Below are 20,515 nucleotides of genomic sequence, written 5' to 3' on the forward strand. Positions count from 1 at the left end.
GGAAGATACAGTATAGGGTCAGGTTTAGAAGTACATGGACGACATGCTCGAAGTAGAACATGATGTCCAGAGGTAACAGCTTTAGCCATGAGAGTATCAAATTGGTCTTGCCAGAATTTTCTGAAGTGTGTATTCAGTAAAGCAGGAGTGGCGGGTAGTGGAGTTGGCAGAGATCTGTAGAGGGCATTCTTTGCAGAAGAGAGATCAATCTGGGTGGTTTTTGTAGAGACTTCAGGAGAACAAGTAGACAGTCATCTGGTAGTAAATTAGCTCTCAACACATATCTAGTGACAAGCACGTTATAGCGGTGTTTCATCGAGGGGAGACAAGTAATATGTTTAGCAACATTGAACCAAGATCCACCAACGAACATTCGGACAAGCCGGTTTTGTGTATCGTCAATGGCTTTTAATTGTGTAGCTGTGAGGTGGGAGATGGCGAGACCATACTCTATTTTTGGACGAATAAAGCTGGTATATAGCCGGGAGCAGAGGAGGAGAGAGAAACCATTTTTGTGAACACCAACTGAAGTGAGAAGGGCCATGGTTTTGATCGCACTTGCTTGGCGGAGGGACAAGATGCCAGGGCCATACAGACCATCCTTGTTGAAAGGTACGCCTAAGTATACAAACTCATCAACTGTAGGTAGTGAGTTACCGTACAATGTCATTTGAGGGCCGGTTGTTGGGGCATTAAGAACAGCACATTTTGAGGGACTCCATCTGTAGCCAATCGAGTGGGAGTGTTCAGCGGATAGGTTGAGCATGCGTTGTACTTGAGATGCAGATCCTAGGATAGCTACATCATCAGCGAACAAGAGGCAATTAATTGGAGTACGTTGAGTAGTACCAGGAGGGAGGACAGAAGTCGTACTTGGTGTAGCAACAGACCGAAGAACACCAGGCAGAGAATTGATATAGAGAGAGTATAGTAAAGGTTACAGGACAGAACCTTGAAGTACACCAGTAGCAGGAGAGAAGGGAGTGGATACATGGTTGGAAATTAAGACTGAGATGTGAACATCATCAAATAAATTTACCAGGTAGTGCAAGGATAGGCCTAGGTAGAGGAGAATTGGCCAGAGAGTTCCAGATAACTCGTCTATCGACGGTATCATAAGCGGCTTTTATATCAAGGAATGCTACCACTGGGAGGCGATGATTTGTACGGAGGTAGTCACGTACGAGGTCATGTAAACAAAGGGCTTGATCAAGGGGGCTGCGTTGTGGGCGAAACCCACCTTGAGCAACATCCAGTGGAGGGCTAAGGAGAGAGAGAGAGGCAGAGAGAGTGAATTCAAACAGTTTTCGAATGACAGATGTCAATGAAATAGGTCTGTAGTTGGCTGGGTCAAATGGGTCACCTTTCTTGTGAATGGGAAATACATTAGCTATGCGCCATAGGCTAGGTGTATATGACCATTGGTAGCAGAGGGTGAACAGGAGAGAGAGTACTTTAGCTATGTCTTTGCCAAGAGACTTAAGCATTTCAGCCTTGAGGTGGTCAGAGCCAGGAGCCTTGCGTGATGGTAATCGGTTGATGTGTTCTAAAACACGATCAACGTCAAATAGTCCGTCATCAGGAACAGGGAGAGGACTATTGTCAAGGAAACTGGGTGGTGGAGGAGGACGACTGGCAGGAGGAGGGAGGAGGTTACCAGCGTATACGCTAGACAAGTGATTCGCCATTGCATCAACTGAAGCTTGAGGACCATCAAGATGAGCGTAGGTAGAAGAGCACTGTCTGCGGCGTTTGATTCTTGCTAGGGTAGCAGTGGCTTTGGAGAAGTTAGTTTCAAGAGACTCACAAAAGTTTTTCCAGGAAAGACGTTTTGCTGCAGATACCAGACGACGAAGAGATTTATGTGCTGTAAGATGTTGATTCCACCAGTAGGCTTTATCAACACCGCGAGAGTGACGCCACCTGCCAAAGCAACGATCACGTTCTCGAGCGGCTTCTTGCATTTCTTTGGACCAGAACACTTTCCACTTCTTACCAGAGTTAGGTTTTTTAACACCGACAGAAGAGTCAAGAGCTTGATAGAGGCGATCATTGAGACTTTGGTTGAGGCCATCAATATCAGGGCAGACCAGGGGAGGATTAGACACTAGATCAGTAAGAGAATCAACAAGAGGAGCAACGAGAGAAACAAACTTGGACTGAAATAGCGCTTTAGGGCCATCTTCACCTAGCCGCGAGAGATTCCATAGGCGTCTTGGAGCTATGGTATCTCTACCCCCAGATCCATCACCCCCAGATCCATCACCCCCAGACCTATCACCCCCAGACCTACTTCCCCCAGATCGTAAATCAGAATCATAGTCAAATGACAGAGTCATAAGTCTATGATCTGAACCGAGAGAAAGATCAGATTCAACCACTAGGGAAGGGTGTTTGAAGTTCCAGTCGGGTATATTGGTAAGAAACAGATCAATGATGCTACGTTGTTCAGTATTTTGTCGAAATGTTGAAAAGGTAGAGACACCATGTGCCAGAGAAGTGTTTAGAACCAATAGATCTTGTTGTTCACACCAAGTAGTTAGATCAGTACCACGAGGTGTAGTAATTGAATCACCAATGAAAGGACCAAGACGTGCATTAAAGTCACCACAGAGAATGGTGTCAGAGCCGAGAGGGATGGACCTTAGCGCGGAAAGCACCAGCTCTCTAGAGAGACTGGGTGGAAAGTATGAACAATGCACATTGACGCTACCAATCTTCACTGATAGGGTGTATGCATTGGGAGAAGGAAGTTGAGTTACAGGGATAGAGCAGTGAGGCGAGACAAAGCATGACACACCACCGGATCCTCGACCATTACCATTAGAGACCAAAGTACCGTAGAGATGATATTGAGACCAATTGGCAGGCAAGTAACCAGCAGTGAGCCATGTTTCAGTGATAAAAAGGAGATCGGAATTAGTGACATGCGATAGTACATCTTGAATGGTTGTAGCCCGAAGACCATTGGCATTCCAGAGACTAAAGGAGAAGGAGCGGAGGGAGTTGTTGTTGTTAGAATTGAGATGGAGACTCATTAAAGTTCCATTTCAGATTCTGATGAAGATTCTGTTACTGCAGTCTTGAAGTAGAATGCAGCTTTACGGGGGTCGACTTGGCCCAGTTTCTTCTGGGCATTGACAAGAGCATCTTTGGCATTTTGGTCATCGATCCAACCTAAGTCAACAAAGGAGCGAGAGACGGCACCAACAACGAGAGGACGCAAGAAAGAGAGAGTGTCAATTGCACGATTGTTTACAATATCATGCATTTTTTGGCAACGTTCGTCATGTGACATAGCTGCATACTGTGGATCAGCCAAATGTTTGGGATCGAGGGGGTCGAAATCGGTGAAAAGAGTAGCATCGACCTTAGTCATAGCGTCGGTAAATGTTTGTACATATTGTACATGCATTAATAGACCTAAGACGCCAGAAGCTGGGAAGGTGACGTCAAGTATGCGACCAGTGTCGATACCTGAACGTCGGAGGCGAGAACGGACTTCCGATCGAATGATCTTGCGGGAGCGACCAATATATACATACTGGAAGCCTTGAGGACCCTTATCTTCAGCACTTTGAAAGGGACGAGCAGCTGCGATACGCTTCTTTAAAGAAGTGGCAGGGGAAGTACGTTTAGGTTTTTCAGGGCGTGTTTCAGCAGCCTTAGTTGCCCATGTAGAGTCTTGCTAGATGAGCCGCGGTTACCATCCTCGTTGGATTGATTTGAAACCCGAGGTGGAATGGTGGTCTTGGATGCACCGGGGTTAGTTGAAACAGAAATAAATTTTTCTTTCAAAATTTTATTTTCCGAGGCGAGAATCATATTTTCCTTTTCAAGAGTAGAGATTTTTTCTTTCAGAAGTGCCATTTCTTTCAAAATTGTAGAGTGTTCGTTAACTTGAGAAGCGAGATTGTAGACATATTGCAAGAGTTGTCCGTGATCGAGGTTGGGCTGTACAGAATCAATGGTGCAGTCCATTGCTTGTTGATTTTCCATTTTTTAAGAAATTAACAATTTTGAATTTTCTAAAAACTGTAGATCTTGTCCAATGGGGTTGAAAACTTGTTTGAAGGTACTTGAGGTAATAAGCTTTAATACTGTAAAACTTATTTTGGAAGTTGTTGCTAACGTTGTTGATTTTTTATCGATTTTAAAGTACCGGCTAAAATATTTAACCGTTAAAATTTAATAAAAAGTTTGAGAAAGCGAAAGAGAGTGCCTAGCTAGCTCAGGTTAAAGATTTTAATTTTATTATTTACAACAATGTATGGGCGACTCTATAGAGCATAAATGCCACAAAGGATGAACTAATTTAAATTTGAGGAGAAAATATAAAAAACCCAACAGAGAGCGTATGAGGGAAAAAAGGATTAGGAGTAAGAGAAGAGCTTGTAGACTAATGTATTTGTAAATGATCCTCTGGTTCGACTATCGGCTGGGAACTTTGATATGACTTACCACCGTAGCGACGCAGATGGAAGACAGATACAAATAGGTCATCTATGTAGGGAGCAGAGGAGGGGGAAGCCATAATCACCAGGATCCGGATCAGGGGCGATATTAGCAAGAGGATGTACAAGACAATCAATTGCATATAATAATTGAAGTAAGTCAGACCAGTATGGTGGTGGGACCTGAAGCAGCGGAAGTTGGAAGACTACTAATTGCAAAGTCTAGACGATGAATTGTAGGTGATGGAGATGGTGGTAGAGATTCCCAAAGGGTTGACTCCAGAGCACGACAAGAGAGAAAGTGGTCACGAGTGATGTATTCACCAGAAAAGCAGGGCATTGTTCACGCATGTTGGCGAATCGACCTAGACGCCAGCGTACTAGGCGACTTCTAGCCGTTTTGGACATTGGGAGATACAGTATAGGGTCAGGTTTAGAAGTACATGGACGACATGCTCGAAGTAGAACATGATGTCCAGAGGTAACAGCTTTAGCCATGAGAGTATCAAATTGGTCTTGCCAGAATTTTCTGAAGTGTGTATTCAGTAAAGCAGAAGTGGCGGGTAGTGGAATTGGCAGAGATCTGTAGAGGGCATTCTTTTGAAGAAGAGAGATCAATCTGGGTGGTTTTTGTAGAGACTTCAGGAGAACAAGTAGACAGTCATCTGGTAGTAAATTAGCTCTCAACACATATCTAGTGACAAGCACGTTATAGCGGTGTTTCATCGAGGGGAGACAAGTAATATGCTTAGCGACATTGAACCAAGATCCACCAACGAACATTCGGACAAGCCGGTTTTGTGTATCGTCAATGGCTTTTAATTGTGTAGCTGTGAGGTGGGAGATGGCGAGACCATACTCTATTTTTGGACGAATAAAGCTGGTATATAGCCGGGAGCAGAGGAGGAGAGAGAAACCATTTTTGTGGACACCAACTGAAGTGAGGAGGGCCATGGTTTTGATTGCACTTGCTTGGCGGAGGGACAAGATGCCAGGGCCATACAGACCATCCTTGTTGAAAGGTGCGCCTAAGTATACAAACTCATCAACTGTAGGTAGTGAGTTACCGTACAATGTCATTTGAGGGCCGGTTGTGGGGGCATTGAGAACAGCACATTTTGAGGGACTCCATCGGTAGCCAATCGAGTGAGAGTGTTCAGCGGATAGGTTGAGCATGCGTTGTACTTGAGATGCAGATCCTAGGATAGCTACATCATCAGCGAACAAGAGGCAATTAATTGGAGTACGTTGAGTAGCACCAGGAGGGAGGACAGAAGTCGTACTTGGTGTAGCAACAGACCGAAGAACACCAGGCAGAGAGTTAATGTAGAGAGAGTAGAGCAAAGGTGACAGGACAGAACCTTGGAGTACACCAGTAGCAGGAGAGAAGGGAGTGGATACATGATTGGAAATTAAAACTGAGATGTGAACATCATCAAATAAATTTACCAATAGTGCAAGGATAGGCTTAGGGAGAGGAGAGTTGGCCAGGGAGTTCCAGATTACACGTCTATCGACGGTATCATAGGCGGCTTTAATATCAAGGAATGCTACCACTGGAAGACGATGATTTGTACGGAGGTAGTCACGTACGAGGTCATGTAAACAAAGGGCTTGATCAAGGGGGCTACGTTGTGGGCGAAACCCACCTTGAGCTACATCCAGTGGAGGGCTGAGGAGAGAGAGAGAGGCAGAGAGAGTGAATTCAAACAGTTTTCGAATGACAGATGTCAGTGAAATAGGTCTGTAGTTTGCTGGGTCAAATGGGTCACCTTTTTTGTGAATAGGGAATACATTAGCTATGCGCCATAGGCTAGGTGTATAGGACCATTGATAGCAGAGGGTAAAGAGAAGGGAGAGTACTTTAGCTATATCTTTGCCAAGAGACTTAAGCATTTCAGCCTTGAGGTGGTCAGAACCAGGAGCCTTGCGTGATGGTAATCGGTTGATGTGTTCTAAAACACGATCAACGTCAAATAGTCCGTCATCAGGAACAGGGAGAGGACTATTGTCAAGGAAACTGGGTGGTGGAGGAGGACGACTGGCAGGAGGAGGGAGGAGATTACCAGCGTATACGCTAGACAAGTGATTCGCCATTGCATCAACTGAAGCTTGAGGACCATCAAGATGAGCGTAGGTAGAAGAGCACTGTCTGCGACGTTTTATTCTTGCTAGGGTAGCAGTGGCTTTGGAGAAGTTGGTTTCAAGGGACTCACAAAAGTTTTTCCAGGAAAGACGTTTTGCTGCAGATACCAGACGACGAAGAGATTTATGAGCTGTAAGATGTTGATTCCACCAGTAGGCTTTGTCAACACCACGAGAGTGACGCCACCTGCCAAAGCAACGATCACGTTCTCGAGCGGCTTCTTGCATTTCATTGGACCAGAATACTTTCCACTTCTTACCAGAGTTAGGTTTTTTAACACCAACAGAAGAGTCAAGAGCTTGATAGAGGCGATCATTAAGATTTTGGTTGAGGCCATCAATATCAGGGCAGACCAGGGGAGGATTATACACTAGATCAGTAAGAGAATCGACAAGAGGAGCAACAAGAGAAACAAACTTGGACTGAAATAGCGCTTTAGGACCATCTTCACCTAGTCGCGAGAGATTCCATAGGCGTCTTGGAGCTATGGTATCTCTACCCCCAGATCCATCACCCCCAGATCCATCACCCCCAGACCTATCACCCCCAGACCTATCACCCCCAGACCTACTACCCCCAGATCGTAAAGCAGAATCATATTCAAATGACAGAGTCATAAGTCTATGATCTGAACCGAGAGAAAGATCAGATTCAACCACTAGGGAAGGGTGCTTGAAATTCCAGTCGGGTATGTTGGTTAGAAACAGATCTATGATGCTGCATTGTTCTGTATTTTGCCGGAATGTTGAGAACGTTGCTACACCATGAGACAGAGATGAGTTTAGAACCAGGAGATCTTGTTGTTCACACCAAGTAGTTAGATCAGCACCACGAGGCGTAGTAATAGAATCACCAGTGAAAGGACCAAGACGTGCATTAAAGTCACCACAGAGAATGGTGTCAGAGCCTAGGGGGATAGACCTTAAAGCGGAAAGCACCAGCTCTCGAGAGAGGCTGGGTGGGAAGTATGAACAATGTACATTGACGCTACCAATTTTCATTGATAGGGTATATGCATTGGGAGAAGGAAGTTGAGTGACAGGAATAGGACATTGAGGCGAGACAAAGCATGACACACCACCGGATCCTCGACCATTACCATTAGAGACCAAAGTACCGTAGAGATGATATTGAGACCAATTGGCAGTCAAGTAACCAGCAGTGAGCCATGTTTCGGTGATGAAAAGGAGATCGGAATTAGTGACATGAGATAGTACATCTTGGATGGTTGTAGCCCGAAGACCATTAGCATTCCAGAGACTAAATGAGAAGGAGCGGAGGGAGGTGTTGTTGTTCGAATTGTAATGGACACTCATTAGAGTTCCATTTCTGATTCTGAGAGAGGTTCGACTTCATTGTTCTTGAAGTAGAATGCAGCCTTTCGAGGATCCACTTGGTCAAGTTTCTTACGAGCACCAGCAAGAGCATCTTTGGCGTCTTCGTCATCGATCCAGCCAAATTCCACAAAGGAACGAGCAACAGGGCCAACAACAAGAGGACGCAAGAAGGTGAGAGTATCGATAGCACGACTATTGACAATGTCGTGCATCTTTTGACAACGTTCTTCGTATGTCAGGTCAGAGTATCTGGGATCCGCCAAATGTTTAGGATCAAGAGGATCAAAGTTTGGGAACAGAGTGGCGTCTACCTTAGTCATAGCATCTGTAAATGTTTTGACATATTGGACATGCATGAGTAGTCCTAATACTCCAGAGGCAGGAAAGGTGACATCCAGGATACGACCAGTGTCAATGCCTGAACGTCGAAGGCGAGAACGGACTTCAGATCGAATGATCTTACGTGAGCGACCAATATAGACATATTGGAAGCCTTGAGGACCCTTATCCTCGGTGCTTTGGAAGGGACGAGCAGCAGCGATTTTCTTCTTAAGTGATGAAGCAGGGGAAGTACGTTTGGGTTTTTCAGGGCGCGTTTCAGCGGTCTTGGTTGCCCATGTAGAGTCTTGGCTGGAGGAGCCGCGGTTACCATTCTCGGTGGATTGATTTAAAACCCGATGTGGAGTGTTGGTTTTGGATGCACCGGGGTTGGTTGAAACGGAAACAAATTTTTCTTTTAAAATTTTATTTTCCGAGGCGAGAATCATATTTTCCTTTTCAAGAGTAGAGATTTTTTCTTTCAGAAGTGCCATTTCTTTCAAAATTGTAGAGTGTTCGTTAACTTGAGAAGCGAGATTGTAGACATATTGCAAGAGTTGTCCGTGGTCGAGGTTGGGCTGTACAGAATCAATGGTGCAGTCCATTGCTTGTTGATTTTCCATTTTTTAAGAAATTAACAATTTTGAATTTTCTAAAAACTGTAGATCTTGTCCAATGGGGTTGAAAACTTGTTTGAAGGTACTTGAGGTAATAAGCTTTAATACTGTAAAACTTATTTTGGAAGTTGTTGCTAACGTTGTTGATTTTTTATCGATTTTAAAAGTACCGGCTAAAATATTTAACCGTTCAAATTTAATAAAAAGTTTGAGAAAGCGAAAGAGAGTGCCTGCCTAGCTAGCTCAATCGGTAGAGCGTGAGACTCTTAATCTCAAGGTTGGGGGTTCGACCCCCCCGTTGGGCTATCATTTTAAATTATTTTATTTTCGTGTGGTGAATGTAGCTTCTTGTATTGTGGGAGTGATTTTTATAGATGTGCTTATGTAAAGTTAAGTATATGTCAATTGCCTTAATGTCTGGCAATTGAGTCGTTGCGGTGCAGCTGTACGGCGTCGCCAATATTATTTTTATTTTATGCGAGAAAAAGATAATAGGTCCTCTCAAGTTGAATTTTTTTAATTTGAAATTAATTTTTTTTATATATTGTTACACGGCACTTTTTGTCGTTTTGACTTAAGATTTTTTTAATTTTTTTGACTGCTTTGTGGTCCTTTTCTTATAAAAGGACCATAAAATTATTTAATAAAATAATTAGTTTGTTCTTTACTTTAATCTGAATAAGTCTTAATACTTTAAGTCTTTGTGATTTTGTATTTATTATAATTGCTTGTAATTTCCTTCTGTAAAATCAGCATTGTAGCTATTCCATTACGTATTTAACTATACTCCTTCGAATACCACTCTTATCTGATTTCGTCGTATAAATTACCCTCTTATATAAATATATTTTATCTTTTTCAGTTGACAACTATATAGTCTGGTGCTCACTTTTTAAGAACTTTTATCTTAAACCTCTATTTTTATTTTCTTCTATTACTTTTACTAAAACTTGTCAGTAACACTGTTGAACTGTACGAATACATACACGGTGACAACTGGCATTCCATGCGTACACAGGATCAAAGCCCTTTACGAGCAACGCCAAGTTCTTCAAGTTGATGATTTTCATCAACAATGGAGACTTGAGCATTCTCCTAGCTCTGATGTCATGATCCTGTTACATCTTATGCCCCAAATATTCAATATGAGTAACCAGCTTTCAGACTCAATATTTATCATTGATCTGTCAGCTCTTTAAATCCTTTGTCATGATCCACATAGGCTATGACTAACTTTTGTCATTGCTTATTCTTTTATTTAATTTCTTGTTTTTCTTTCTCTATAAATATAGCTGATAAATTTCACTTCTCCCAGTTTTCTTTATCAGATGTATTTCATAATCATCTTCTCTTTTCTTTCCTCCCTTTTATTCTTAAATAAATAACCTGCTTCAAGAAGCTATTCATTCTCTGTCCTGTCCTGCCTGTCTCGTTCCTCCCTCGTTCCTGACATCTGAGCAGTTGGAAGAATTGGATCCGGAAAGCAATTTGGACTACCTCGTTGACTTGCTGCGTACCCGTTTTAGAAACGCAGCTCGTTACGAACAAGAGGAAATTGTATCGCGTCTTTTTGACCTGGTTCATTCGCCGTTGGTACCTATAGGGCCATGAAACGATGCCAGGTCAAGAGGAAGACCTACCGGTTCTACTGCGAGAAGAAATGACACTTCGTCAAACAGAAGAAATCCCTCCGCTTTTGAACATGCTGAAAGAAGAACAAGGCTTTGTGGAACTTGTAGACAGCCGGGACATGGCACAAGACAATGTTTCCAAAGAGTCATGTCCCAAGCTACTCGCTCATCTCATCAATCTCAGCAACAGCAACAAACACAATGATCATCTTGATCGCCTATTCTTATTTTTTTCTTTCAACTTTATTTTTTATCCTTTATTTTTTCTATCACATAAAAAAATCTCAAAGTCTCAATCGTAATTTTTCTAAAAATTCTTGTGTGTAATAGGCCAAAAAAAATCGAGGGGGTGAAAATAACAATTCCCGCTTTTTTTTCGACGAATAAAAGCTTACTTTCAGACATTGACTTACCTTTTACAGACGAAATAAAATGGAAATTCAGACATAAATGAAATCAGTTTTCAGACAAGTTTAGAAGAGATAATTTGTTTTGTCTTCATTTATCTTTAAGCTGTCACCGATGACGGTGCAGCAACCACATTGGAGGTGGCGCTTTGTCTTTGAAAGACACTTGGTGACCCATTGCCCCTCCAAATGGAAATAGCAATAGTCTGAACATACTCTTCGATGCTAAGACGTCTCGGTTCCAAAAGATATTGCAATTGTTGCAGTTTAATATCTGATGGACTTTGTGATCACCACACTTTAGATTCTCCAAGTTCTTTACGAGACAGCTATTACACGTCTAAAAAAAAGAGCTTTGTTATTAATACTTTTGCAAAATGAACATCTAGCTACTTCACCTCGAAAGTGTTGTACTTGTCGATATCAAGCAGTAACAATTCACCCAAATTCTCACGCCGCTTTAGCTGTCTGTACAACATATTGATTACTCCATGTCTTAGTCCTTTAAAGCGGACATGCGACTTGTTTTTTAACCCGTCTCCGAATATTACCATTGGCATTTTGCTTTTATCCCCTTCTTCAAATTTTTCCTTAAATACCCTTTAAAAGAATAAAATGATTAATGCTCCTAGAAAGAAATGGAGAGCAGTTTTACCTCGCCGCTTGTCTTCCTTTTTTTGACTGATTGGTGTTTAAAAGATCTCGCTTATATCTGCTATTTAATTTTCGTCTTTTACGTTTATTCCGCCTAGTGTTTTTTCTCCTGTTTTTGTTGTACTTTGTGGAATCGTTAATCAAAATATTGATAGCAAGATCCGTAGCCTTCTGTTTCCCGATATAGTTGGACCACCTTATTCTAGCAGTTTGGAAGTCATAAAAAGTGACTAAGGCTTCAAAGTGTTGGAGCATATATGTTATGTGCCTTTTATAGTTTTCAGCGCCAGTTGTTTTTGGGGAAGGGATTCTGGTTTCAATATATTCGATGTTGTTACTTTTCTTTCTTTCTAGTTCTTGTTTCTGACGATTGATGACTCCGTTCATATTGTAATACTCAGAGCTAGAGAGGCGTCTTACATCATTCTTGCCATGGTATGATGTAAAAACATCCTTCCTATTGGGATCGACTGTACATGGCCTGAAATATTGTTTGATCTCTTCGCTATTGAAGTTGTTCAAGATCAGAGTGACATTTTCCAAAGATGAAACATGTTTTTCTTTTCTACAAAAAGAGACTCTACATGTATAACCATCGGTATAAAAGCTGTTCAAAAACATCCGACCTTTCTCATGCAGTGATTGTAATTCAGCCAGACTGTTCTTGTTAAAGATAAAAAAGTTGCGTATTATCCAAAAAAGATGTTGCAAGCTTACCTACTTATTTTAAATTTTCTGAAGTTGAAGCATTCAAAGAAAGATCTTTGTGTGAAAGAAAAAGGTGTCTCCTCTTGTACTTGGCGGATTCTCCTTCCAAAAATCCCATGTAGGTTTTGATTATCAATTTTAATAAATCACCATTTTAAGCTTGGATTCGGAAATAAACTGAAAAGCCTTGGTGGTTGGAATCGTTTCTCTTTATCTTTATGCGCATTTGAGATCTTATTCTTTATTGATGATTTCTTCTTTTTAGGCCTTTTCCGTGACTGATTTGAATCCTCAGTTTGTTGCAATAAATCGGACTGTTGTGGTAAAGTCAATGGTAATTGTATCGATGTTGTTACTTCCTGGTCGGCTTCAATTATTGATTCGTATTTAGACAATATATGTCTAAAAACTGGCATTATATGGAAAGGGGCCTTATTTAATGTCGCTTTTGAGATAGGAGCTGGTGGTAAGCGATTTTTGATTTCTACAATCAGCGGGTTTAGATATTTTCGAATTTTGTCTTGCGTTTCTTTATTCACAGAACTCCCAATGTTTTCTGGAAAAGTTGATAGTTGCACATTAAACAATATTATATTTCTAATATATGACCGTACATAATAGACTTGATATAAGGCATTCTCAAGTCCTACGTATTGTTAATAACAACCTTTTGTAGACACAATATAAAATTTTCTTTTACCTGAAATTCAGCACGGATCATATATGTGAAGTAGTTGCTGATAATGTTTTCAAAATTTTCTATGTAGAAGTTGTTGTAGCAAGTTGCAATATTTTTGCATGCGGACGCTAGTACTTGACCATAGTTGGTAAGGCCTTCTTTTTTGACAAACATGCTTACACCTTCAATGCCACTGAGTCCCGTCCATATTTCTTCAAGATGAGGAATTTGCGAAATGTACTTCTGCTTAAAGCTTTCAATTGACATATTCTCATTTATAAGCCGACATAAAGAATACCAAAAGATTTGTTGGAAAAACTCGTTTGGCAAGTCAGCTGGGTACTTGAGAATATAGTAATTTATAAAAAACTGTGCTCTATAAATCACATTTCTCAGAAACATAGATAAACTCTTGATTTTGTTGATGGTGTTATTAAACGCATCATCATCAGATGTGGGGGAAAATGATCGAAGTGGTATAGACACTGTGTATCTTTGATGATTAAGGCCAATTTTGTTTTCGATAGTTTCTTGTATTCTGAAATTATGATGGCTACATTGCTTACTTCTCGCAGAATATAGCTGCTGCTATTACAAGATTGGAATTGCGTGCCCGTTTTGCTGCGCTTTTGTTGTGTTTTTCTTCTGCAGTATTCTTCCGTTTTAAACCTTTTAAAGACTTAAGTTTTTCTGTTTCGTTATTTATACATACTTCATAGATATCACCTTTTTTTTCTTTAGCTTGGACTTTGAAATTATTATGTACTGCTGTCCCTTCGTCTTCTTGCTGCTGTAGCTTTTCATATAAATGCTGCTTTTTTAGCTTTATGAAGCTTTCAGTATCTGAATAAATTGGGATACGCATATAGTTAATATACGGATAGAAATGAGGATGTTATTACAAAACTTTTGTTGAATTGATTTATGTTGTCGACGCAGAGGACTGTTAAATTCAGCAGAGCAATGATTAATTAATGTATTTGATCATAATAATTAAAAAAAAAAAAAGATGCAAAAACGTCCTGCTTAATATTCTATAAGAATGGACTTTCTAAAAATATTTTCAGAAGCGTGTAAGCTTCGATAGCTCTGCTAATTATTGAAAAAATAACATCCTCAAAAGCTTGCTTTTAGTTTTTATCGATTTAAACAAATGCATCCAGGCTCTTTACAATGTATCTTCTAAATGACTCTTCTTTCTTATTCTGAATTATAAATTCAGCTTTTTCTTTCAGAGATGATTGATACTTATGAAATATTGAAACAGTGAAATGAAAGTCATGTAAATGTTATTCCCATAGGGGGGGGGGGGGGCAAAACGAGCAAACAACTGTAAGATCACACCAGTTTCTCGCAGAGTTGATAGACAAAAAAGACTAAAACCGATGACACTAAAACAGAAAAGTCCAAAAAAGGCACAGCTGCTTGTCATTTGTAACCTTTGTTCAAAATGTCATGGATGTCCTGGACAGACACAATAAGTATGGCTTTTATATCGTCATGGATAATTGCCGAATTCACTATATCCATCGAGTTTCGTTGATGCAATCCAAAGTAGGGGATATAAGCCTTTATATATGCCCCCATATTCACCATTTTTGAATTCTATTGAGAAGTGCTGGTCCAAGATCAAGAAGCACATCAAAAGAAATCTGCTTTCCACTTTAGACACTTTAACTCCTAGAATTAAAACAACCTGTGAGACTATCACCACAGAAGATTCCATTGGTTGGATACGACACTCTGAAACTTACTGGGATAAATGCCTTGATAAAGAATCAAAATTAGTATAAACTTTTACTTGTCTGAACAATTTTTTTCCCTTTGTCTGAACAATTTTTACGTTTGTCTGAATAATTTTTTACGTTTGTCTGAATATATATATTTTTTTTAGTCTGATTTTTTTTTTTTTTTTGAGCTTGTCTGAAAATAATTTTCGCTTGTCTGAACTTAACGTGATAATACTGTAACAGATTTTTTTTTCATAGATGCATAGGATTTAATGATCCGACTTAATTTATTTACTATTCATTGTTCATACAGTGCATACAATTCATAAATAGAGCCTGAAGTTAGTTATTTTGATCCAAAGATAAGCTCTGCTGATAATAAGTTTGCATAAGGTCTCTGTATTTATCGGTTCTAATAAATCGTGGAACCGAATCCTGAGCCATAATTTTACAAATATGCTCATTTGCCAGACTGTATAGACAAGTTATTTTGTATAGACATTGCTGAGAGCTGTCTTCTAGACCTTCCTTCATTACTGAAATTGTTCCTCCATTACCATCATCACTCCTTGCCACTGAAGATGTAAGTATACCATGGGTTGAGACAGAAACTGAACCAAAAGGAGCATCCACTCTTACTGCTGAAGTTAAATTATTTCTGATATTTTTATGGATTTTTGGGCAAGGTTTGAAAGTTGCTTGCATATATTTTATGATCTCGTGGCGAAGTCCATGGTCTATGTTCAATTCACTCGGAGCATTTTGAGGACAGAAATAGGTATTATAAATAGTACTGCAATGGACCAAAAGAGACTCACATGATTCATTTGGGAGCTTCTCTATTCTCATTTTTTGTTTGGATTCATTATCTTCATAATCTTCTCCTTCTGCCGTAACACTTATCTTCTTGACAAGTGATGTGTAATCTACCCAAAAGTTAACGTTCTCTTCACAGAAACTTGACTTCAAAAAACGCCGGAAATACAACCGGGTTAATGGATCTTGTAAAATGTTCTGTAATCGAGAATTTTGAGAGCTACATTGTTGTTCTGAAACGTTTGAAATGGGGGCAGCGGAGACTTTGAGTTTATCCAATTCTTCGTGAAAAGAAGTAATGGCGACATCAGTAAGCGTTTTCGCCGAGTCTTTTGATGAAGATGAGGATACTCCGACCGTTGTCGCTGAGGATGATGTAGTTGAAGAAGCAGAGGAGAATCCAAAATCACATGAATTGTTATCAATCTGAAGAGACGACTCCTTATCCAAGGCAGATGTATCTTCTATTTCGGTTGTAATTTTCTGCTTTGTAATAATTGCCTTTGGAACGATAACGCTGCCGGATATGTCATTTGGCAACTTTGATTCTGCAGTTGTAGGTAATAGTCGGCTCGAATGATCTTCTTTTTTGGAATTATTCGTTTGAAGTTTATTGCAATCTGCTCCGGTGCTGTCATTACTGCTACTCGTTGAACTTTGAGTTCTTGATCTTGTTGCTACGGATAGGGTGCCATTGGGGGCTTGTGACTGATTTGTTGAGTTACTCTTAACATCCAACACAGATCGGCCTTTATTGGTCAAGTAATATTGAGTTTTTCGGCCTGTTTTAAAGACGGCGGTCGCATCTTTTTTACATTGACCTTTATCTGATTTGTCAAATACTTGTTGAATCCAGCCATATAGTACAAATTCGGCTGCAATCGCTTCTGACTCTTCATTTGATACGACACTAGTATACTCCATAATCCACTCAAAACACTGATAGCCATAAAAAGCATCTGTGTAAGAATCTATGATACTCTTATTGTCTAAACCTAAAACGTATGAGTAAAACATGAAATTGTTTGGAATATACTATAAAATGTTTTTACCACCAATTTCGTCAATCATGATATTGTCTGTGGGTAGCCATTCCATCATCACTCTAAAGGCCTGGGTCATATTTGATCTCGAAAATGACAGTTGATCATCGCCTATTAATCTTTCGAACATGACAATTTGAAAATTAGGAATTCGATTCAAAGACGTTTGCATATGTTGGATTGAGACACGTGCACGCTGGCTAAAATCTTGCACCATGAATTTGCCCTTTGGTGTAGGAGTCCAGATACTGCGATCCTTCAAAGTCCTATTTTGTGGATCAGTTGCACTCTCAGCCAACCGGGCGTTAAGAAAATGCTGGCCCAAGGTTTTTGCCATATTTTTCGACATACTGAATGTCGTTGTTGTACGTGTAAGTAAAGGTTGACTCTGGTCTAAAGGGTTTGGAGTTGATACAAGGTGAGTAAACTCTAAATGACTTAGACATTCAACAGCTTCATCGGTCGTAAATGTTGAAGGGTAATTTCGAAGAAATGAACGATGATCAGTAAGAGGTTGTTGAATGAGCAATGCTGAAAAAAGATCGTAAAGGTCCTAAAAAAAAAAAGGTCAATAATTAAAAAAATATAATTATTAATTAAGCTTTTACCTTTGCATAAGGTCGGCCTTTTGAGTTGACACGCATCATTGTCGTATACGTTGACAGCGAAGACGATGGTTTGGACATTGTAGTGATATGGCAATGACAATAAGTAAAAAGAGAAAACAAGAGAAAAAGGAAACAAGAGTTAAAAGTTTTATAGTAAAAAAAAGCCCTTGATAATAATAACAACAACAACGTTCAATGTCGTTTGTGTACCCACCATTCTTCTCAAAAGGTGCGTTTTTTTTTTAAAAAAAAAAAAACCTAAAAACCGGCTAAACTTGCTATTCATATTACAGAAAACAGATTTGGCCTTACCTAGAATAGGTCTGGATAGAAATCTGGTCCTTCGGATGTGCTCTGACAGCTTCCTCATCTATATCTCGTAATGGCCCGACCATGCCATTATGGTTTTAAAGTTCGGTCTGATGTAAAATGTTATGCACCCGGGCATTGATGTTGTTTGATTCAGAGATAAAGCCTTTTCCAAAATTTAAGATCTTTGTAACCGTCAGTTAAATAAACGTAGTCCGACTCGGTTTGCTTTGCTTTCATATTCTGCGTTTTTATTTGCATAACTTAATTACACGAAAAAAGTTAGTTGACTCTTGATGCATTTAGCCATTATAAAAACATTAAAGGATTGATTAAAAAGAAAGATACACGGATTGATATACCACACATTTGATGAGATTGTTTTTTTATAGACCTTAAAAGATAAACGTTATAAGAAGTTTTTGGTCCTAAAATAAAAATCCCAGTGTTCTTTATGAGTTAATCAAATCCCTTGAAATTAGAACTTTTTAATCGCTAAAACGTAGTGATTATTCAGCAGGTATGGTCTGCTTAACATGCGTAAACAAACCCACTCATGGTATCTGTCGAAATTTAAGTATATAATACTTACATGTTCCATAAACTACTATTAGTGTACTTTTTAGACCCTCTAATACACGAATAAAAATGCTTGACACAGACACTGATGTGCAATTGATTTATCCGTGCGCTGCATTGTACCTTTGCCTTTTTTTTGATTTGTATGACACAAAATCAAAAACCTGTTCATAAATTCAATCCACAAAAGTTTTTTTCTGGCTTAATGCGAGACCGCAAAAAGTTTGTTCTGCTTTGATTTAAACCCTTATAAAGAATGCAAGTTCCGGATGAATACATTGTGGTACCCAAAAGTGAGCCAACTTCATGAAAAACAAATATGGTGTAGTAATGTGTGTACTACAAGAATAATACCTGAATAATTTAAATCAACAAGCTATGATGCAGTTCCAGGCTCATAAATTAAAGTGCAGGTCATATGACCCATTTAAGCATCTATTTCAAATATGCTAAGTAGTGTTTGTATGAAATATTGTTATACTTGATGTACATTGTATATATGAAAATAACGTTAACAAAAACCTTACAAAATTATTTAAGATCCATTTTTTTTAGTAAAGCTTTAAATAGGTATTTTAGATTTCTTTTCCATATAAATTCCTAATTGACCTAAACGGGTTAACTTTTATAATGTGTCCAAAACATATATTTTTTGCACTGGCCTTATTCTAAATCAAAATGGGCGATATAGAGGAACGAGAATTCAGTTATTTTGGTCTAAGTTTAATTAGTACATTTTAATTTTTACACAGAATCAAACTCTAAATTCGTTGATCCATACTTTGAATTGCTCTCGGATGATATGCTTTTGAGGGCCCCAATTTTTTTTTTTCTAAAATTTAAAACATTAAACTAATTCCCCGCTACCTGATATATTTATATGAATGATATATTTTAATATATGGAAAGATGAGAATGAACAATAAATTGATTTTCCGGGATTTCGGCTTACCTTTTTGTTACCTGTTTTTGTTTACACATGTCTAATACTCTGTGTTTTATTTTGATCTTGTTTGTAACACCAAAATTAACAATATCATTCGCCACTATTAGTTTTTTAGTCTATGTAATGAAAATCATTACTGTTTTCTGGCTAAATCCGCGAGTCTAAACATGCAGACAGTATATTATTATTTGTAGGAAAAGATGGTATCATCCTCAATATCTTGTATTTTTGAACCACTTTCTCGAGTATCAGAGAAACATTTTGTTGTTTATCCCACGGAGAACTTTAAGATAGTCAACTTTAAGCAAGTTTATGCATGATATCGAAACCTGACTCACCAGAAAAGCATGTAATATACGCTTACAATAAGAAGAAATTAAATCTATAACGTCTTATTGACACGTTATCACCTCCTGGTTTATTTTTTTGTATAAACAATGAGGGGAATTGATACTAAATAACAATCTGACATCGCAAGATTACTGGGGGTATAAGTCATCAAATTTTTTTCTAAAAGTACTGAGTTACTAACAAACTATTCCAACTATCTTATAAAAGCCCCAGTTGTTAATATTCAGCAATTATGTTGTTATTATAAAAATCGAACATGTTTATTATTAAGGTTGTGAGAATTTCTATTCTCGCAGCTGGTTTTTCTAATTTTTAACTTACCGTGGTATGGATGTATAGTCTATGAAGATGATATCACTGCATATTCAGGTACATTATGTTGACTGACAAATAATGTAGCGTCGGATCGATGATCGGAACAAAGGATTTCCACGCCGAGCTTAACATGGTCAGTTTAGCATAGGAAACAAACGCTCGGATGAATATTCTGTCGGTCCTAAACTTTGTTTAGATCAAGTAAACACAACAATTTTTTTCGCGTTGATGAGTCAGCACTATTTGTAATGATAAGTTTGGTCTTAAAACGTGAAGTTTTTTATATTCTTGCTGTATAAAGTGAGCTTCAAGAACCTTCTGTAATAACTTGACTTGATTCTCTTTCTCAAACCCTTTCAGAGCGAGAAACTCTCATTTTAAGCTTAAATATGTCTCACATATAACCCAGCCTTAAAAGTCGGCACCAGTAACTGATGAACAATCAGCAGAAAAATAAAAGTTAGTGTGCCTGTTTTACTATAAGTAGGTCTGGGAAATATATTGGGATACGTAGCTAAATATTGTATTACAATGCTACACTTCCCATTGAATTCATCAAGTTTTGACTGAACGCTATAAAGAAGTAACTACTTCATATAACAAAATAACGTCATTAAGAGTTATCAATAGAAACACCTCAGGTATATTAGAATCTGGTTGTAGAAAAGGTTTATAAACTAAGTCATCAGATATAATAGTCCAATATATCTGTTTTTATAAAATATGTTTAAAAAATGTTAAAGAGAATGCTATCATTTTATAAGCGGTGGTGACCCTGACTGAGAAAGCTGCGGTTCTCGTTTAGAGAGTCATGGTCAAAAAAAAAAAAATTCAAATATTAAAAAAATGCCATTTGATAAAGACAAC

At 38.9% G+C, this 20,515-nt stretch overlaps 3 protein-coding genes and 1 non-coding gene across 4 annotated transcripts; 2 read left to right on the plus strand and 2 right to left on the minus strand.

Annotated features, from left to right (window-relative positions):
• The first annotated feature begins 9,104 nt into the window (after positions 1 to 9,104).
• EV154DRAFT_t136 lies at positions 9,105 to 9,177 on the plus strand. The gene has a single exon. It is a non-coding gene; the product is annotated as a tRNA-Lys (tRNA).
• Positions 9,178 to 10,487: 1,310 nt separating this feature from the next.
• On the plus strand, positions 10,488 to 10,805 carry EV154DRAFT_487451 (uncharacterized protein; the record flags this gene model as incomplete). The annotated part of the gene is made up of 1 exon (XM_051598979.1): positions 10,488 to 10,805. The coding sequence occupies one exon, from the start codon at positions 10,488 to 10,490 to the stop codon at positions 10,803 to 10,805; it is 318 nt and encodes a 105-aa protein (XP_051451442.1).
• A 111-nt stretch (positions 10,806 to 10,916) lies between these two features.
• Positions 10,917 to 13,816, minus strand: EV154DRAFT_579526 (uncharacterized protein; the record flags this gene model as incomplete). The annotated part of the gene is made up of 7 exons (XM_051606589.1): positions 10,917 to 11,184; positions 11,648 to 12,069; positions 12,282 to 12,374; positions 12,423 to 12,869; positions 12,896 to 12,918; positions 12,973 to 13,221; positions 13,664 to 13,816. 7 exons carry the CDS (start codon positions 13,814 to 13,816, stop codon positions 11,012 to 11,014), a joined length of 1,560 nt encoding a protein of 519 aa, XP_051451443.1. The 3' UTR covers positions 10,917 to 11,011.
• A 1,207-nt stretch (positions 13,817 to 15,023) lies between these two features.
• Positions 15,024 to 17,081, minus strand: EV154DRAFT_431205 (uncharacterized protein; the record flags this gene model as incomplete). The annotated part of the gene is made up of 4 exons (XM_051596591.1): positions 15,024 to 15,515; positions 15,579 to 15,847; positions 16,139 to 16,492; positions 16,550 to 17,081. Coding segments are annotated over 4 exons (1,647 nt in total), but the record flags the coding sequence as incomplete, so codon positions are not given.
• Positions 17,082 to 20,515: the final 3,434 nt, after the last annotated feature.

Source organism: Mucor mucedo (genome assembly GCF_025094135.1).
Source record: "Mucor mucedo strain NRRL 3635 chromosome Unknown EV154scaffold_186, whole genome shotgun sequence".
In the NCBI taxonomy this organism is placed as follows: domain Eukaryota; kingdom Fungi; phylum Mucoromycota; class Mucoromycetes; order Mucorales; family Mucoraceae; genus Mucor; species Mucor mucedo.